At 47.1% G+C, this 20,228-nt stretch overlaps 2 protein-coding genes across 4 annotated transcripts in view; one reads left to right on the top strand and one right to left on the bottom strand.

Moving 5' to 3' along the window:
- LOC135366321 (uncharacterized) overlaps positions 1-20,228 on the bottom strand; it is a 52,562-nt gene that overhangs the window by 31,192 nt on the left and 1,142 nt on the right. The gene's annotated exons all lie outside the window — the stretch shown is intronic.
- On the top strand, positions 14-19,969 carry LOC135366640 (retinol dehydrogenase 11-like). Of its 3 annotated transcripts, XM_064599433.1 has the most exons (10): positions 14-1,226; positions 1,667-1,761; positions 2,372-2,599; positions 5,929-6,174; positions 11,152-11,383; positions 13,117-13,353; positions 14,383-14,475; positions 14,582-14,767; positions 18,192-18,301; positions 19,543-19,969. In XM_064599433.1, the coding sequence occupies exons 5-10, from the start codon at positions 11,167-11,169 to the stop codon at positions 19,747-19,749; spliced, it is 1,050 nt and encodes a 349-aa protein (XP_064455503.1). In that variant the 5' UTR covers positions 14-1,226; positions 1,667-1,761; positions 2,372-2,599; positions 5,929-6,174; positions 11,152-11,166; the 3' UTR covers positions 19,750-19,969. The 3 variants fall into 3 exon arrangements, with proteins under 3 accessions (XP_064455503.1, XP_064455501.1, XP_064455502.1); XM_064599431.1 differs by having other exon boundaries at positions 14-1,761; XM_064599432.1 differs by having other exon boundaries at positions 14-1,761; positions 6,033-6,174.

Genomic DNA, 20,228 nt, shown 5'->3' on the forward strand with positions numbered 1-20,228 from the left:
CGGAAAGGATGAAACACATTCCTTTACGTTGATGTCAAGGTAACAGCGCCTTTCATTCATGAAGACGAATTCTTTGCACTTTAGTCGTGTGTCTGAATGATTATGATTACTCATTTATAGATTGTCACCTAACCATTGCCATCAATCACTTCTTAATCTCAACATCACACACATAAAAAAAGGTTTGCTGGCGTATGGCAGAAATTTCGCAACACTCATGCATCCCTAAAAACCCAGTATCACGAAGCTGAGGTCACACACAGAAAATATCATTGGTTGTAAAGACTGTTGTGTGATGTACAACACTACGCTTTTGTGCCAACAGTCAGCTATAATCTGGATCAACCCGTGTTTTACATAGGCAGCTGGCGCACAAGACTCACCGGTATTGATACCCTATTGACCACACGATTGAATACTCTGTCTCTCATGATTTATTTGCACCTCATCAGCTATGGTCATTCTTCGCTGCTCACGGTAGTGCTGCTTGAAGCAGACGAATTGATTGACAGCTCTGCCGTTTCCTTGAAGTCCTCTTCACTCATCACATAACGGACTTCACCACGGGATTTCATGCGTTCCATGACCTCTTCGACGGAACAGTTGAAGCACTCCACGCTAATTTCAATCTTGGGCCGCATGCCGATTAGGTTCATAATCGAAGCCTCAGAGACTATGTTCGGTAGGTCTCGATTCTCTGACTTCCTTCTTACGAGGGTGCTCTCTTTGAGGTCTCTGTCTCCAACGGCGTCCTCGCAATGGCCATCACCACTAAGGTTCTTGTTCTCGCAGCCGAGATTCCTCCAGCCAACCACCGACTTGCTAGCCTCTTTCCAGTTGATCTTCGCGCTCTTGGTCTTGAGGGAGGACTTGTCGCTCGGGTCTTCTGGAAGGCAGACGTCGCAGAGACCTTCCAGTGGGGCCTCGGAGCACCGGTGGATGCAGTGCTGGCCGAGGACAAAGTCTTCCGGGTTCGTCTCCGAGGCTTGCGTGTTCAAGAAACATCGGGTTCTGGACGGCTCCATGTCGGCGGCTGGAGGACACCACGTTGGACAAGCTTCGCGATCGGAATGCTCCTCGTCTTCTTCTTCTTCTTCGTCAAGCAAAAGATGGCCCTGAGCCACTAAGGACAATTGGGCGTAATAACACCGGTGTGGCGGTGATGAGATGTGAGGCCAGGTTAGGCACAGGTGATAACTAACAGTCATGAGACTATGCATGGACAAGTGAGTATGTATGTATGTAGGAATGTGCATACGTGAAAATGTATGAGGAGCTCGTTTTCTTCGCTGTCTAGGCTCCGTCTACTCTCTCTTTATTTTTCGCTATGTGGATGCAAAACACATATTTTTCCCCCTCTTTCTTAATTTCGCAACTTCAAGGAGCACGGAAAGACTCTAGAAAAAAAACAACGTTAGGAGTAGTAGAAATTAGAACTACAAGGATACACATTCACACAAAAAGTACGAGTGCAGTGCGTGCGGTCCTGCACAAGAGAGAGTTCGGTCTCGCGGGTCAGAAATGTTCGTTACTTCGGCTTCCTATGACGTCACGTCTTCCGCCCAATAGTAACGCACGTGCGTTTTCCCTTTCTTTCTTGTTGCGGTTGTATGTGGCATCACCCTTCCCACAACGGACCGGCCGCCTTGGCCCCTCCCCGTAGCAGACGATCCTCTGCAGCCAATAAGAGTGCTCGGACGATGTGACGTCGCAACACGCCAGAAGGAGCTGGGAGTGGTCGCCACTGCTGCGCGCATTCCGGTAAACTAATTTTCTTGGGAAATGCGGGCTTCGCAATGGAAATGTTTTGCGCGGCAGTTCCTCATGGTTGAATGTTCATATCACGCGGTAAAAAAGAAAACGAAAATACATTTTCGAGATGTCTTCTATGCTTCTCTAAAGGGACTGTAAAGTAAAGTGATTGCCAAACCAATAGAAACGTTATGTTCTTCTGGAACGTAACAGCTTCGACCGGTTGGTCTAGAATATTCTGGACTAAACCTAGTTTAGTGGTCCCTGTCGTCCCCCCATGTGCGCCCCGGGCGATGAAACTCCAAATTCACCATCTCACAATAAGGTTGTTGTCTCGTTCGGTCCTTATCTGGTTGCAGTAACTATGAAGATGTTCTTCTGTAAGCTTCCAACTTGGGTGCTTTAGATACACAATAGCCTTGCTGTACATTGAGCAGTTCTTGAGCAGTATGTGAATAGCTACAGCGTTGTCAACGCAACGCCAGTTGCGGGTGGGATTCAAGATGGCGCATACTGCGGCGGAATGCGGTATGGAATAAATTCACTCATTCGCCCCACTGCCACGGGGCAGGTCGACTAGCCAGAGAGACGTCTAAGAGCACTTATTATCGACTTGTAGGCCGCTCTGGGAAAAAAAAATGCCACCATCGGACCAAACGCACCAACGAACGAAACTGACATACGGTGGACTTCCCCTTACCAAGGAACTGCGCACCACGTGAGCTCTCCATAGACCTGCATCCCGTGAGCTGTGACGTCACCGAACATCTGGCCAATCACATTAGCAGCTGAAGGGGAATGAGGGCAAACGGGAGCGGGACTGTGCATCGAAAACGCCAGTGGAAAGGTAAGTCAGAACTGGAACGCCTGGACTGCAGTATAGAGTGTTCGGCCTGTGCTTGGTGTGATGGAGGGATACCACGCGATGCCTAACCACGCGAACTGATTAGGATGCATTCCGTGCGAGAGAAGCCCGGTTTGTTATGTCCACATGAGGAAGAATCCCAAGCAGCACAACATCTTGGGCCAACATTGGTCCAACATTGGCAATAAAGGCCCAGTATTGGTCCAATCTTGGACTGATATTGCCAATATTGGACTGATACACAGTCTCTCTGGAGAGTCCAAAATTGGACTGATATTGCCAATATTGTACCGATATTGAACTGATATTGTCAATATTGTACCAATATTGGGACAAGGTGTTGTGCTGCTTGGGATAAGATTCATCCAGGCAGACTAAGCAAAAAAAGTTACTTCTATTTAGCTACTTTCACATCACTTGACGAGCTTGGCCAGCGCGAAGGGCAGCGCGGATATCCCTGCCTCCTTATCGTTACGTATGTTCATTCAGAAACGAGTCTCGCGGCGTTATATCTCCAGCGAGATCTAGCATGGACAGCGGCTGACTTCCTTATTATATACGATGCAGTCACCCATATTAGCGGTGTCGGAAGTTGGAAGTTTCACCTTCGTAACGCCGAGATGCTGTAATATAGACACTTCCTCCAAAGTTTTCCTTTCAGGGTATACACCCGTTTTGCGCGTTGTGTCAGCTGACCTGGTGACCGCAAGACGGAGCAGGAAACACGACCGGAAAAAATTATGCTCGCTTCTATTCGCTCTTCGATATGCCAGGTGTGTCCCAGTGGGGCGGTTACCGGGACTGAAAGAACGAAAGGGAAAAAATGAGAGCCATCTTTGAGAAGCCTCGGTATTTTGGTGCTGCCAAACCGGAAGGTATAGATGGCTTGGAACACGAACTGCGCAACCACAACCATCATACGACTTCGGCACTTTGCGGTTGTGTTTCTCAACAACCGCACTGTTTTTGTTTTTTATTGTGTGTTAGCGCCGCGAAGCAACTAGTGGCTGTTAGCAGCGTACAGATGTGGACAGATGGAGGGAGGACAGTGAGGAAGGAGTGGTGGACAGCGGGGTTAGTGTGGGTCCTGGGCCTACTTCAGGGGGAACTGTGCCGACATTCGTCTGGAAAGTCTTCGGAAAACCCAGGGAAAAACTCAGAGAGCACAGCCGGTGGTAGGATTCGGACCCACCGCTTCCCAGTCCTCAGCACGACCTTTGCTTCCACCAACGTGCGAGACGCCTTAACCCGCTCGGCCATGCCGCTGGTCCAACGGCATTGGATCGGATTCACGAGAGAGAGAGAGAAAAAAGAAAGGGAAATATAGTGATGGGTGCATGCTCCGCAAATATGTAGCCGGCTACGAAAGAACAAAAATTTCTCCTCGTGGAATTTTTTAAAAATTTACATATCAACTTGTCTGCGCTCGTGAAATCTTACCTCCTCGAAGGAGCTCCCGCGATGATGGGTCAAATCGTTTGAGGAAACCATTGACAGGCGCTCCGCACTATAGAGCACTGCATGGACCGCACTCTTATAGGCCCAGGCCCGACCCAAGACCGGTTTTGCTTTCATTTACTTGCCCGGGGCGCCCCAAGGCCGAAGAATTTCTAGATTTCCTGGCACAGGCCTGGCCGGAGCCAGAGAAATTTATAGGCTACTCGGTCAGGCCCAGGGCTGTAAAAGTTCACCGTATGGCTAATTAACAGTGGGGTAACACAGGTTCAAGCCCGACCTAGGCCTGGCAATGTACGGGCCCGGACCCATAATGGTCAAACCCGACCCCTCCCAGGCTCGCAAAAAGAAGGCTTTACCCGGCCCACAGGCCGGGCTGGGCTTTCAGGTTAGCCCGTGCCCGTGCAGTGCTCTACTCCGCGGTGCCGGCGTGGTTGCTTCGCCATCGTCGCTCCTAGTTATTATTATTTACTTATTAGTTATTATATTTATTACTCGCACCTAGTTATTATTACGAATAAATATAAAAGACGGTTGTTCACATAGATGAGAATGCCACATTTCAAGTTTTTGCAGCAAAGAGGGTCATACACGCACTCTAAGAGAGAGAGAGAGAAAGAGAAGGAGTAAATTGGGGGTATAGCTGCAGACTATACTATAGTTGATTCGAAGAGAGAGGAGGGCGAACGCCTTTCTGTGTCAAGTATCATATTCAAATTGAGACAAGAAGCGTACACCCCCCAAGTCTCTCTACGAATCAGGGGGCTTAATCGCTCCATCGTCGTTACGGTAACTAACGAGTAGCGGGAAATTCAAAAAGATGGGCACGTGACACACTGTGCGTGACGTATGCCACGCCCTTCACGTATCGCGCACGTGTTTTATCACGTGCCCTTCTCAACGAGCGCCCCGCCCCTCGTTAGCTCGTAACGCGTGCAAGCGATTAAGCCCCATGAAGCGGTAATTACTAGGGCCAGGAATTTTAGGCATTTGCCTATAAATGCCTATAAACACCTAAATGCGACACTTTCGGGGATGCCTGCCTTTTTATCGACACTATTGAATTGTAGCCTTTTTGAACATTTTTAGATGCCATAGCAGCCTTTTCCAGGGTGACAGTGCCCTCAGACTCATGCTAAGTGCTGCATTTTGCGTTTCGTTTCTGCGTGTTTGCCCCTTTTATTTATTTTTTTCGTTTGGCTTCCCTTCAGTACCTTGGTTTGCTAGAAGGGGCTCATGTATATTTGATCAAAGGATTTGCCCTTGCTTGTCCTTTAGAGATCATCTGGGGCGGAAAACTAAAAGTATTATTGAATAGCTTCGTTCTAGGCGGCCTCAGCATTCATGCTGTTACGGTATAGCCTCTAACACATAACTGCACATTTTCGTAACACGTTCTGTAACACATTTTCCTGCATGGAGCATTCTGAAACAGTAACAAAGCCAAAGGACGCGCCTCCTTTTGGCATTTTATTGCCTATTTTAGTGTTTTTCAGGGCCTAAATGCCTGCCTATTTCTATCATTTTTAATGCCTATACTTCCGGGCCCTAGTAATTACCTTACCACTCGTGGCAAAGTTTGGAGCATGAACAGCTTTGAAAAGTTCTCATAATTACACTTCGCATAGATGTCCCTCGCAGATTGTACACGCGAAAGTATTTGTCGCCAACACAATAGCAGGGGGGAAAAAAGAAGAAAGTCCATTGTACGGGAGTCATACAGCAGTATACATGCACGAGCACGAAACGAGAGAATATTTTCACAAGGTTCTTCCTCAAATTTCGCCTTCGTTCTTTGTTATCCATCCTCATTTACGTAGAACCGCTCGACAATAGTAAGATGGATGAACTTGCAGGTTCCTCGTCTCGGTATACAGACACGTTCGACTAGTGACGTATATAGATACCGACAGTCAAGGCCGCCGTGAACTGTCCGTCAAGCCAGTCTCGATGTTTCCAGAGAGACTGCCCGCTTCCAGTCCAAGGGGCCTCCCTGTGGAATGCGCTGCTCCGTCCGGGGTGAAGAGAAGGTGCTTCTGTCGGATTGATACAGTTTGAGCCGACCTGCAGCGGAGGAGCTACAGAAGTGTTTTGTGCAACAGGTAAGCACAGCATCCTTGAATGCGCGTATCCCGCAAACCGTATCGCGTCTTTGGGTGTCGTCTGCTAGGGTGAAGGCCGAAGTTAGGGTTCTGGAAGATTCCTTTCTACTGTCATAAGCGGTCTCCCATATCCTCTTCCACGGCCTATAAGACAACACGGACTACAGTGTACAAGACGTTCTTCGCGTTTTCTTTAACATTACGAGCGAGTTGTGACAGTTAGCTTCACACTGCTGCAGCCACAATTTTCATGTTTTTAATTCAGATTATATATATATTTTTTTTCACTTTCTTCTGCGCGTATGTGCGGAATTGTTTCGAAACGTGGTTCAAAGGAACCTAAACAAAAACTTCGCGAAAGCTTTAAATTTTGCCCTTTAAATTAAGCTCATGATCACTGCAGAGGTAGATCTTACGTATATAGCTCCAGCATGCCCTGTGGGTCACGAAAGTGCATAAAAAAGACATATCCAACTGTCTACAGAACCTAAACGAAAACTTCGCGAAAGCTTTAAATTTTGCGCTTTAAATTAAGCTTATGATCACAGCAGAGGTAGATCTTACGTGGCTCCAGCATGCCCTGTGGCTCACGAAGGTGCATAAAAAGGCACGTCCAGGTGTCGACATTGTCTCTGGCACTGCACCAGGCAGCAACTCGAAGTCATGCCTATAGCTCTGAAAAAATTTGTGTGCGTGCAGAGCTGAGCTATATGGGCGTGTGAATCCAGTTGTGTGAGCCCAGTGTAGCAACGGAACATTTTGCAACGCATAGTACAGGTATACTATAGCATGCTACACTTTAGATGCCATATTTACTAATATAGTTTTTACTGATTATTCCTAATCTTAGCAACGTAATATATGAAGCGCTCTATATACGAATGTAAACCGAAGAAATTTTGTTGAACGGAATATTGTATAAAGTCATGGTGCAACAAAGCACACATAACGCGTGCGTAACATATAAGTCGCGGCATGCTCAAAATTCGTATATAGCAACAGCACGCTACCATTACATGTTTGTTTCCATCGTAACAAAAAAAAAATAAAGAGAACTGTTGTTGTTGTTGTTAAAAAGGAAACAAAATTAAGAGAATGCTGATCGACCGCAATGAAGCCCCTGAGACTGAAATAAAAATTTTAAAAATCTGTACATGAATCTGCATGTGTCCCGATTCCCTGGGATTCTTGTTTGTATCACACTGACATATTACACGTTGTACAGAGTGATATATACCTTTGTAATTCTTAACCTGTGGAAAGCGCGGGCGTACACCCTTTTTTGTGACAATTACCATAACTGCATAAGTGTGACAAAAAGGCGTACCCCTCTCGTTTTCGACAAATCGGGAGAGAGAAAACGATGTCATTCGGGATGATAGTTGCATGGTTCCCGCTGAATTTTTCATTAAAAAATCGAGGGTTTTTCAAGGTCCTTCTGAGGTTCAGACATCATTTTGTCTGGAATATAAAACACAGTTTATGACAAGGGCTTCAATATTTTGCAGAAATATTTATAAGCTACAGGTATCGCATGACAGAATACATGGGGACAGTACAATATCAGTTTACAGATGTGACTGACAACTACTGAATTTTTTTGAAGATCATAGTAAAGAAAGAAAATTTATTAATAGAATAGAGGGTGCTGTTCATTTCTTGCTGCTGATTACTGTTGCAATAAAGTGTGCTAACTCCTGCACTTTAAACAACAGAGCTTCACCGCATAGCACGCTCCGCGCCAACCATTGACGCGAATGATAGAGTTGTCACTTCTGATTTGAGGACAGCAGGGCGTACGCCTTTTTGTGTCAATTTGGATATATAATTGACACAAAAATGCGTCTACCCTCCTCTTTCTTCGAATCGGAAGTGATAACCCTATCATTCGTGTCCATGCTGGTTGACGCAGAGCGTGCACCCTCAAAAATGATGGTGGTGGTGGTGGCGGTGGTGGTGGTGGTGGTGATGGGGCTTGCCGTTGTCGGCCTCACGTATGTGGGCAACGTCACGACTCACGCCCTGGGGGGAATGTGCGTCCTGGGCCGACTTCTAAGGGAACTGTGCCGACATATGTCTGAAAGCGTCTGAGGAAAACCCAGGAAAAACCCCAGACAGCACAGCCGGCACCGGGATTCGAACCCGGGTACCTCCCTCCAAAATGAACTTCACCGCATAGCACGCTCCTAGCCAACCATCACCTCGAATGATATCGTTATCTGCCCTGATTTGTTGAAAACGGGCGGCGTACGCCTTTTTGTGACAACTATGATCTTCATAATTGTGACAAAAAGGCGTACCCTCCCGTTTTCAACACACACACACATAGACCATTGTTGCTTGACGAATTGGCTTGTTGCACAGGGTTTACAAGCAACATACTGCTAAACTATACGCCGCCAACACAATAAACCGCCCGTCTGTTGCTTTAATTATCTTTAATTATGGTTATGGGACACCTAATCCTAAGCCTTCTCACTGACCCCATTCGCATAGAAGGGCAAAAAATCGTGCTCATACTCTCAGATTCCCCCACTTACGACGTTCATGGCGAAACCACCGTAACAGTTTTCAGCGTACGTCCTTGCTTGTTGACCTTTATGAAAGCATTACGAAAACGTGGCTGCTCTTATTTACCCCGCGTCAAGGGCAGAACGATCTCCTCGCCAAGCGTCATTTAAATCCTTCTGTAGCACAGGCTGAAGTCATCCAATTAAAACAGAACGTCACCGGATAACGCGCTCTTATACACTCTTAAAAATGAACTTCACCTCATAGCACGCTCCTAGCCAGCCATCGCCTCGAATGATATCGTTATCTGCCCTGATTTGTTGAAAGCGGGAGGCGTACGCCTTTTCTGTGACACTTATGCCGGTCATAATTGTCACAGAAAAGGCGTACGCCCCTCGTTTTCAACAAATCATGTTAGATAACGATATCATTCGAGATGACTGTTGGCTAGGAGCGTGCTATGAGGTGAAGTTCATTTTTAAGGGTGTATAGTCGACCATCATTCCGAACATGATGTGGTTCTCTCTCCTCATTTGTTGATAATGGGAGGTGTACGCCTTTTTGTTAGACATCATCCCCACCACCGCCTTGTTACGCATAATTCGGTTATCCTATACTTTTAAAATAGATAATAGATAAATGATATGAGAGGTATGTTATGAGAGAACGATACGAACTATAGAGAATGAATTGAAACAAATGTATACGGTGGTGTGAAAATGCTGTTATGTCTTTGATTATTAAGATGGAAAGTGGAGATGCGTGTTATGCTGTCTGGTACTGCAGGTATACCAGGGGGCCTTCGTCAAGCTCGCAAGAGCTTTTTGTCCCTGGTTCCGCCACAATGTGTGGAAAATAAAAACGAATGAATATAGGTAATTTGAGTAGATTTACACTCTTAAAAATGAACTTCACCACATAGCACGACCACCACCCCGAGTCACATCCTTCTTTTCCCCTGATTTGCTGAAAACGGGGAGCGTACGCCATTTTTGTGGCATTCGATGCGGTTCACATTTGGCACAAAAATGGCGTACGCCACCCCCGTTACCCCCAAAGAGTGCTGTGTGGCGACATGCTGCACGTGCCGCAGGGTACACTCTTAGAAATGAACTTCACCACATAGCACGCTCCTAGCCAACCATCATCCCGAATGACAACGTTCTCGCCCCTGATTTGCTGAAAACGGGAGGAGGAGCTTATTTTGTTTCATTATGCACGGCACAAAATAGGCTCCTCCTCCCGTTTTCAACAAATCTAAGGCGAGAACGTTGTCATTCGGGGTGATGGTTGGCTAGGAGCGTGCTATGTGGTGAAGTTCATTTTTAAGAGTGTAGGACGCGGCAAGACTTCAGCGTGTGATGTGATGAAGTTTCTGCTTTGAGAGTATATACTGCCTCGAAAGGCAGATTTTTACAGGATTTGCACGCACGCTTACGCCAATTTTCCTTACCGCAGTTAGCTTGAAAAAAAAAAAAGTCAGCAAAAAAATAAATACATAAATAAAAGACACATTCCAAACCTAAAGATGTCCATTAAAGCCCAAAAGATGTCCAGAAAAGTTAGCCATTTCCTAGATTAGATTGGAAAGAAAACGAAAAATATGGAGATGTTAACCACTTCCTTTCCACCCATCCGTTACCTTGACACCAATACAAAAGGAACGGGATGCATCGGTTGCGTCGTTCGTGATTTATGTGCGAAAGAAACCGCAATTTACTCTTTCCTTTTCCTTCACAGTAAGCGCGACAATGCGGAGCGCGCTGCCATTGGTCTCGTCAAACTATAACCCGGCGATGATTGGACGAATCGTTTGCGGCGACCAACGAGCGCCCGCTCCGCGTTGTCGGGCTTCTTGAGAGGGAGAGTGAAAGCATACATTGCTGTTTCTCGCTCCATCATAAATCACGAACGACGCAACGGATAACTCCCGTTCCTTTTGCATTCGTGTCACAGTAACGGTACCTTTCATTTCGCGAGGATAAATTTTCGTGCTTTAGGACCCCTAATCAATCAAAGAGGGTTGAAAATTGGCCTGTTCCGTGAATCATGACTAGAAGCGCTAAACCTCCAGTGCCAATGAGCTAAAAAGACAGACACAAACACATTGCACTGACCAAGAAACTTTATTGTCTTTGAAATCAATCAATCAATCACTTGAGCTGCGATTCCCCCCCTCCTCTCATGTATGTGATGAGGTAAGTACTTCCGGCGGACGGCCCTCTCCGGGTCCACCGTTTCGCCCGGACCGCCCGCAGCCAATCACGTACTCCATCGCCCCTTAAGAACCCCCGTGGCACCTATGCGAGCTACTTTGTAACATACAAATAGAACATGTCATGCTCTATTTGTGTACCGGACACGTGTTTCCGTTTGCCCTCCGAGACCATCAGGGAAAGGGCGTAGACCACGCATGCGCTTCTTTCTCGAAGGGGGAAAAAAGATGTCTCCCGTCTTCGAACGCAGCTCTTCTTCTGTGCGATGGAACCTGTCACAACAGAGCCCTTGCTGCCACCGGTCGTTGCGACGTCGCAGGATGCACAGGGGCTCGTCTACTTGTGGGCCTTCATCGGACTGTTGGGTGTGTTGGTGCTCTGCCTGGTATTGCTCAAGCTGTACACGACACTGACGATGGGATACTGCACGTCGACCAGGATGATGACCGGCAAGACAGTAATAATCACGGGGTCCAATACAGGTGAGCCGTAGGTCATTCCTTTGCCGTCCACGCCCTGCAAAGAGTACTTCCCCGCATAGCACGCTCCTAGCTCAACCAGCGCCACCTAGAAGGCCTGCTTATTGCCTCCTCTCTCTCCTTGGCCACGTGGACCTATAAAGTCAGGATTCGTCTGCTACTGCACGTCGCCGTTCTGCGAATTCAAGAACTCGCAAATGACTGCAGCTAACTTGGAACTTGTAGACCTGAATCTGTAGACAAAAAGTGCGACACGTTTTCCAGAAAATCAGACTTGAGAAAGATGTGGGACAGTTTTGCGCTTTATTTTAAAGATTTTCCCATTTAGTACGTGGGGACATTCAGTCACTACTCGTTAGACGACGGTGGTTCGTCTCCATGGCTACGACCGCTGAAAGCACGTTCGTGATTGGCTACCGCCGTTGAAAACACGATCCTGATTGGCTGACTCTTAGTGGTTACATCACGTCGACGAGTAAGCAGGCTTTCTCTGTCTCCTGATTTGTTGAAAACAGGAGGAGGCGTCTATCTTATGCGCGAATAATATGTGTTTAAGATAGATGCGTTCTCCCATTTTCAGCGAATCGGAACACGGAATAGTATAATTCGGAATCGTAATTGGCTGGGAGCGTGCTATGGTGGTCTGTGCAATGGCTATAGCCTCGAGCATGCGATGTGGTGAAGCTCTGAAGGACCAAGGGTATAGTTAAGAAGGCTGACAACTAATGCACTCTTAAAAAACAACTTCCCCACATAGCGTGCTGAAGGTAAACTATTACACAGAGTGATACCGTTATTATCATTGGTTTGCGGAAAGTGCGGGGCGTACGCCTTTTTGGGATAGGTCCATTTCACACGTTTTTGTCGTCCGTTTGCTTCAAAAATCGAACCTAAGCGCAATAGAGGCCCGTAAGGTTCCAACGGGTCCGTTTCGGCTCCGTGAAAAAAACGTCATTGTATTTGTAAAAACAAAAAACAAAAAAACACACATGACAGAAACGTTTAGCTTTTTTTATTTTTTTTTTTCGTTTAGCGCAAAGTAGTTTAGCAAAAAATGTGATATTGTTTCGTTTTTTTTAAAGTGTGCTTATCTTGTATCAATGCATCTTTTTGTTTGTTTAATACTTGCCTGATGCCTGCTCCTCCCATTGATTGATTGATTGATTGAACTGAATTGACGTTTATGTTACAAACGTTTGCACTTTACAGCGTGCACGTTTTTATCCACGCGCACTTTCAAACGTCATGTTTCTACAGGATATGTACCGCGGATATTTGCGCGGATCCGCGATTATAAGAGGACCCGATATTACCCCCCTGGTTTGCTCTAAAACTTGAAATGCGGGTACACAGCGAACCGCCTTTCACGTTTATCCGGGATAACTTGGGAAGAAATCTCGCATCACCACATTACGAATCCGGCAAGCGGTACACCTTGACAGTCGTCCCTGATAAGCCGCTCACACACCGCTACGCATGTCACGTTCCTCTCTAAAGAACTACTACAGCTGAGAATTTGAGGCATTCAAACAACTGACAGGCAAAAAAAAAAAAAAAATAGCGACAGCCGGTTGAAATAAGATTATATTCTTGACCTCCTGTTTCAAGTCACTATATATTTCGCGAGCCATATAGGCGGCTGCATTATTAAGACATATTCGCGCCCTAAATAGAGGACTATGACCCACAACGTAGTAATATATGCGGCGCGTAAAACCTGGATGGCTTGACGACAGGCATCGGCAAGGCAACGGCCATGGAGCTGGCAAGGAGGAACGCCCGGGTCATCCTGGCTTGTCGGAACATGGACAAGGCTCGAAAGGCGGCGGAGGAAATCAGGCAAGAGACTGGCAAGGAGGTTCTCCCCAAGCACCTGGACCTCTGTTCCTTCAAGTCCGTCAGGAAGTTTGCGGATGACATCGTGGCCACGGAAGAACGACTGGATGTCCTCATCAACAACGCTGGGATGCTTTGTGAGTGGGATATGATGAATATGGAAATTGTAAAAAGCTGCGTTCCCGCACCCTTGAAACAATATATCACCACATAACGCGCTCGAGGCTAACCATTCCACTTTTTTTTTTTAAAGTCCGTGTATAGCGCCGCGAAGTAACTGTAGCTATGAGCGGCATACAGACGTAGACAGATGAACAGAGGACAGCAGGAAGGAGTGGGGGGGGGGGGGTTAGTATGCGTCCTGGGCTGACTTCAGGGGGAACTGTGCCGACATTCGTCTGGAAAGTCTTCGGAAAATCTAGGGAAAACCTCAGACAACATAGCCGGTGGTAGGATTCGAACCACCACCTCCCAGTCCTCAGCACGTCCTTGATTACCACCAACGAAGCGGTTGCCCTGAATGAGAGAACCATTATCGCTCCTGATTTGTGAAGAGCATGGGGCGTACGCCTTTTTTGGATACGTGCGTATGCATCTATGTTAACTGTCACTAGGTGGCGGTGGTGGCGATTACGATTAATTGTCACCAAAAGGCGTACGTCCCTATGCTTTCCAAAAATCACGATGACAGTTTATCATTCCCTGCAATGGTTGGCCGTCAGCGTGCGATGTGGTAAAGTTCTGTATTAAGACACTGTTCCCTTAGAAGTCGGCCCAGGACGCACATTCCATCCGAGCGTTAGTCGTGACGTTGCCCACCTCTACACTCTAAAAACTGAACTTCACCTCATAACACGCTCTGCGCCAACCATTGTCGAGAATGATAGGCTTATCACTTCTGATTCGACGAGAGAGGGAGGCGTACGCCTTTTTGTGTCAATTACCATGTATCCAAATTGACACAAAAAGGCGTACGCCCCCCTCTGTCTTCGAATCAGAAGCGATAAACCTATCATTTGTGGCAATGGTTGGCGCAGAGCGTGCTATGAGGTGAAGTTCAGTTTTTAGAGTGTAGGAGACCGTTAATGGCGAGCTCTTTCACCACTATACCACCACCTACATCTCTGTTTTAAGAGCGTGTGTAGACAGCTGCGTTTTCTTCGTAGCACCAAAGACTCATCAAGTAACTGAAGACGGCTACGAAGTCACGTTCCAAGCCAACCATCTCGGCCATTTCCTCCTGACACATCTTCTTCTCGGTGAGCCCATATACGAAGCAGTTCAAAGCTCATTATAATGGCGCATATAGCGTAATATAACAAACGTCTTTACACACATGTGTTTCCATGTCCGTGCGTGCTGAAGACATGCTGAAGAAGAGTGCCCCTAGTCGGGTCGTTGTGGTGGGCTCCTGCGGTCACACGTGGGGCTGGGTCGACTGTGATAATCTCGAGTTCAAGGACTACTGGTTCCCGCTCCTCAACTACTGCAGCACTAAAGTGTGTAATATGCTCTTCACCGTGGAGCTCAGCAAGAGGCTCAAAGGGACAGGCAAGTGAACCTTAGTGACATACAGCTTGGGACATAAGTGTACGGAGCACGGCACTGGTGTATTTATTCGTCGGAGCGGTCCCCTACTAGCTATCAGGAAGAAATCTATTAAGAAACAGGTGACCGGTTATTATATCCATCTCTCAGTATATGTGTGTCCGCCCCTGTTTGCTGCTACACTCTTAAAAATGAACTTCACCGCATAGCACGCTCTTTGCCAAACATGTCGAATGATATCGTTATCTGCCCTGATTTGCTGAAAACGGGAGGCGTACGCCTTTTCTGTGACAATTATGAACAGCATAAGTTTCACAGAAAAGGCGTACGCCTCCCGTTTTCAACAAATCAGGGCAGATAACGATATTATTTGAGATGATGGTTGGCTAGGAACGTGCTATGCGGAGAAGTTCATTTTTAAGAGTGTAGGGTACCTCTGCAATGGAGAAGTGCAACACCACGTTGTTCCGTAAACTTTTGTCCCAAGCTGTACCTCTGAAACATACAGAGTTACCCAGCGCAAAGTATACGGCCGTACTTTGCGCTGGGTAATTCATAATGCGTTCGGGTAATGCGTTAATTCGATTTATCTTCTCGACAAACCCCGGGGTTCGTGGTGAACATAAAACGAATTAATAAACATGTAAGTAAACATAATAAATAAACATAAACATTAATTAATTGTAAATAAACATAAACATTAATTAATTGTAAATAAACATAAACATTAATTAATTGTAAATAAACATTAATGAATAAACATAGGGCAAATACAAGACAGGCCTCACAACGCCCACATAAATGGTAGCAGTTGAAGAATGGTTGAATGGTGGCAGTTGAAGAAAAGGCACGAGCAGTGGGATAATTTCTTCAACCGCGCCGTCATTGAATTGACCTTTTTCACGACGCTTCTGCGCATGCTCTATGAGGCTGACGGCGCCGGAGAAGGTTCCCTGATTATTCAATAGATGGCGCCGGCTGTATTCTGGTGCGCGGAGAACGTGTTTCGCTGGACAGCCGCTAGGGTACGACGAGTGTGTGAAAAAGGTCCATTGAAGTACGCCACTGAGCGCTAAGGCTTGTGTCGTGTTTGTCCTTCTATGTTTAACTGCCTCATCCACTAGAACTTTACATGACAAAGATGGCGGCCGCGAGTGTGTCCGTCTGTGTGAAGATGGGGGTGACTGCAGGCAACAATGTACGAGAGAATGTGTTGATGCCGAGTGCGTGTTTCATAGCGTGGCTTTGTGAAGAGGGAGTAGTTAGAGCTTGGTGTAGTTGGTAGCATCCCAGACCGGCAATCGGAGGGTGTGGGTTCGTATCCCATATACTGCTGGTGCCCTTTCTTCACCTGCCATCATTCAAAGTACGTGCTAAATTTTAAAGTAAACATTGTCATTCTTGGTCCAGTACCCTGCCGATACATTGTAGAAACAAAAACATTATACAATGAACCCTCGTTATTATGACCATGGTCGTTTCCGAAAATTTTGGTCATAATGCGGAATTGTCGTATTAACGGGGGGGGGGATTTGCAGAGGTTTCACTGCATTGTTCCCCAGGAGTATGGTCGTAACGCGCGTATGTCAGATTATCGGGGGTCATATTAACGAGGGTTCACTGTATACATCTGCCCTCTTAACAATCCTAATGGCCTATAAACCTTGTGGATCAACCATAGGTGTCGTTGTAGTTGGTCTCTTGCAAGAGTGCCTCGATACTAGCGCCTTCGCGCCTTCTAGCACACAGCGCCCTCTGAACAAAAAATGTGCTCTCGTTCATTCTAAAGTCCCTTTACTTTAGTTAGGTTTAGTCAGGACTTTAATAAGTTCATTCCACTTCAGCCGTGCCGTCGAGCCATGCCAAGACCGGATTTTGTTCGTTCAAGCTGTTCGTTTCGTTGTCTGCTGTAATTCGTATTATTTTACGATACTTTTAATATCACGGCTATAGTTAACAGGTAAGGCTAGAATCCTTCAAGTCCTCCGGCCGCACGTAATATATAAAGATAGGGCCGCATGGCCACGCAGATCTGTGGCCCAGCGAAAAAGCCAGATGCGCTGTGTTGTCGAGCAAAACGTCGACGCAGAAAAGAAACGGAAACAGTTTGTCGTTCTTCGTTGTTACTGGCTACCCCGCGACTTTTACCGATAGCCGTAGCCATGCAGACGAGCGAGCCGCCAAGAGTCGCATGGGGAGTTACTTGTAGCCACAGAAAGCCTGTGTTTGAAATCGTCCGCAGCGATTGGCTAAAATGCCGATCTTATATGTCCACGTTTCGAAGGAGATGAAGATAAAGCATTACGGAGGCGTTCTATATCTAGGTGGCGTTGCTTTTAAAGCTCAGCTCCGCCGATTTTCGACTGCGACAGAATGGAGCCATGCTTGGGCTGTGCGTTCGTTTCCGCACAGGGAGCATACATGTGAAAAATTTTCACCCATTTGTTTGCAGTTTTTAAGAAAACAATTTTTTAAATTTCCCTGGCACGGCGGTCCTGTGGTCGGCAAACCCTGACCAATCCCGGCTTCGTCCTGGCTTAGCCGCGCTCGTGGCTTGGCTAGCGCCAAATCGTCGATGCGATGGCGGAGATCTATGGGCGAAGGTGAATGTTTTGGGTGTGTTCCGTGATAATTGCTGTCGTTAATAGCCTCAAAGATAGTTTTGCCGGTCTTCTTTAACAAGCCTTACAGGATGGCCTCGTTGTGCAACGACGGCCGTCGTGAGCGGACATTCTGTGCCCGCACTGTGCTTCATGCTACCAACAAGACCTAACACCTGACGTGTGACGTACACTTACGCATTCTCAATAGCTTTGGCAGCGCACTATGCGCGGACTTGCTGCGCGTGCAGAAAGCACCACCAAAGCTATTGAGAACGAGAACGTGCTCGAAGACGAAGTATTCCTTATAAGAAACATGATAAAACGGTGCGGTGGTCCCCGATAGCTCGTGACAGCTATTTCAGCACGATACAGCGGCCATGACGGAGTGTAAACACAAACTGGTTGCCAGGCAGAGCTGGCTAGGTGTGGCTATCCAATCCGCGCAGTTCCAAGTATGACGTCACAAGTGGAACCGCCGCCCGGTAGTTTTTCTCAAATTTCTCACGAAGGAGTATGGAAATTTGGAAAGCAATGTGCGTTTATGAATGAAGTTGGGACCACGGTTCTGAATATCACACCGTCTTCATACTTTCGGAACAGCAGCGGAGCTGCACTTTAATGCACTGGCACTGCGCGAAATCCAGGACCCTTTGACCATGCTTTTGACGCACAGTCGTACGCACGCCGCGTGAGACACACCATTTCACGCTGTGAAACACGCAGTGAAACACGCAGTGTATATGGGTTGCCGTTCAGAGTACAAAACAAAATAATTTATAATGCTAAGCAGGAGTTGTCACCACGTGTCTTTGCGAATATTTCAGGTGTGACCGTAAACTGCGGACATCCAGGGTTTGTCAGATCGGACTTTGCTGCACGTCGTTCGGACATTCAGACGTGGTTGTTCAACCAAGTTCTGAACGTGTACGGAAAGGTAAGACTATGCGTAGCCTTGGGCCCGATGCTGAACTGAACGTACCGTTCGTTATCGTTATTTTAGTTCATGTTTCATGTTGTCACGCTCCAAACGTCACGCGGTGGCACGAGAAGGTGGTGGTGGTGGTGGTGATAGGGCTTGCCGTTGTCGGCCTCACGTATGTGGGCAACGTCACGACTGTCCTGGGGAATGTGCGTCCTGGGCCGACTTCTAAGGGAACTGTGCCGACATATGTCTGTCGGAGCGTCTGAGGAAAACCCAGGAAAAACCCCAGACAGCACAGCCGGCACCGGGATTCGAACCCGGGTACCTCCGAGTCTCGACGTGACATAGCCAGCACGCTAACCACTGAGCCACGGGAGCTGGTGGTGGCACGAGAAAATCGTTTCGGTCGGTCGGGATTTCAAATAAACGTCGCGGGAGCTCGTGGCGAATCACGAGGAAGCGACGCATTTATCGCGCGGAATTGAACAACGAAAAGTTCAGCTAGTTCAGCATCAAGCCCCTGGACTGCCGATCTCGAAACAATTTCGTCACTATACCACCTTTATGGAACGAAGTATTCTGCAAACTGTAACGGCTTTATAAGTAGAGGTCTGCGCGGGGATGTAATTCACGACCCGCACTCGCATCCAACATGCAGACACGATCTCCCAGTCCGCATCCGCGGGTCGTGCAGAAATATCCGCAGACCCGCACTACAGGAGCGTGCAGCCGAGCTGCACAAGTTCGAGTACTGTAGCGCAAAGAAGAAAAACATGAAAGCGCTAGTATTCGCTTAATCACACTTTATATTTAGTACATGAAATGCATGATACATAATTGAGTTTGAGTTTGATTACATACAAAATAATATAAGATATTGAATTCGTCACCTTACGAATTCTGCTACTCTCCCCTAAATGAAAGGAAAAATACATACATGACGCATAATTGTTGAATGAACGGTTATCAAATTATCATAAAACGCACTGGAAGTCCGATCTTTTGGGCGTTTATTTCGCGAAAAAGCACCTGCACTTTACCAGCCACCCGCACTTTACCATGCCACCTGCATCAAGCCACATTTCCTATCTGCAAATCCGAGATTGGTGCGGGTATCCGCGCAGACCTCTATTTATAAGTGTTGTCACGCCAGGCATCTTCTCCGCGCTTTGAAAGCCCAATACCTTTCGATATTCGCAACCACGCAACCTGACCTTGCGGCATCGTTTCAATCTCCGCTCCATCTCTTACAGAACACTCTTCAAGGCACGCAGACGATCCTCCATCTGGCAATATCCGAAGATGTCGCCCATACGAGCGGCCGCTATTTCTCGGACTGCAGGCCCTCCCGTCCCGTGCCATGGGCCAGGAACTCGCACAAGGCGAAGCGCTTGTACGAGATTTCGGAGCAAATGACGGGCATCAAGAACGGTCTCGGAATCATTTCTTCCAAAGAGTGACGAGTCGTAAACCGAACCGACAATTGTCGTAAGAACTGTTAGGCGCCAAGTGCCGATCATCCTGCATGATCGAAGCAAAAGGCAGCCGAGAACACACGTCCGTACGGACGAGCACCTCGGCGCTTTCGAGAAGTCGGTGGTACGGTATATTGCATATATCAACACTATACGACGAGGCTGAACGTGCAGGGTTGGTAATAAACGAATTTCTGCTCGAACACCCCTGCCACGAAATTCAGGTGTTGTACAGGTGTTCGACTATTTATTTGCGTGTGCCCACAAATGAACGCGCGCGTGAATGTTGGCGTGCAGACGTTTTTAAAAGTGGCCCTGCGCGTTCAATTACCCATGGTTATTTGAGCTCCACTGATATTTCCTTTAGTTGCTGTTCCGGTATGTATTTGAAAACAGAGAAGAAAAAGAATGAAAAAAAAAAAAGCTGTAGAAGGGCGGGATTGTGCAAGCAATATACGCCCAGT

This window comes from Ornithodoros turicata, chromosome 8, assembly GCF_037126465.1.
Source record: "Ornithodoros turicata isolate Travis chromosome 8, ASM3712646v1, whole genome shotgun sequence".
Classification (NCBI taxonomy): domain Eukaryota; kingdom Metazoa; phylum Arthropoda; class Arachnida; order Ixodida; family Argasidae; genus Ornithodoros; species Ornithodoros turicata.

What these genes read in the sequence shown, in the direction of transcription:
- LOC135366640 (XM_064599431.1), top strand. Translation starts at nt 11,167, where the DNA reads ATGGAACCTGTCACAACAGAGCCCTTGCTGCCACCGGTCGTTGCGACG. An exon ending in CAAGAGGCTCAAAGGGACAG is followed by an intron (nt 14,768 to 18,191) that starts GCAAGTGAACCT and finishes CGAATATTTCAG; the next exon opens with GTGTGACCGTAAACTGCGGA. An exon ending in TTCTGAACGTGTACGGAAAG is followed by an intron (nt 18,302 to 19,542) that starts GTAAGACTATGC and finishes CATCTCTTACAG; the next exon opens with AACACTCTTCAAGGCACGCA.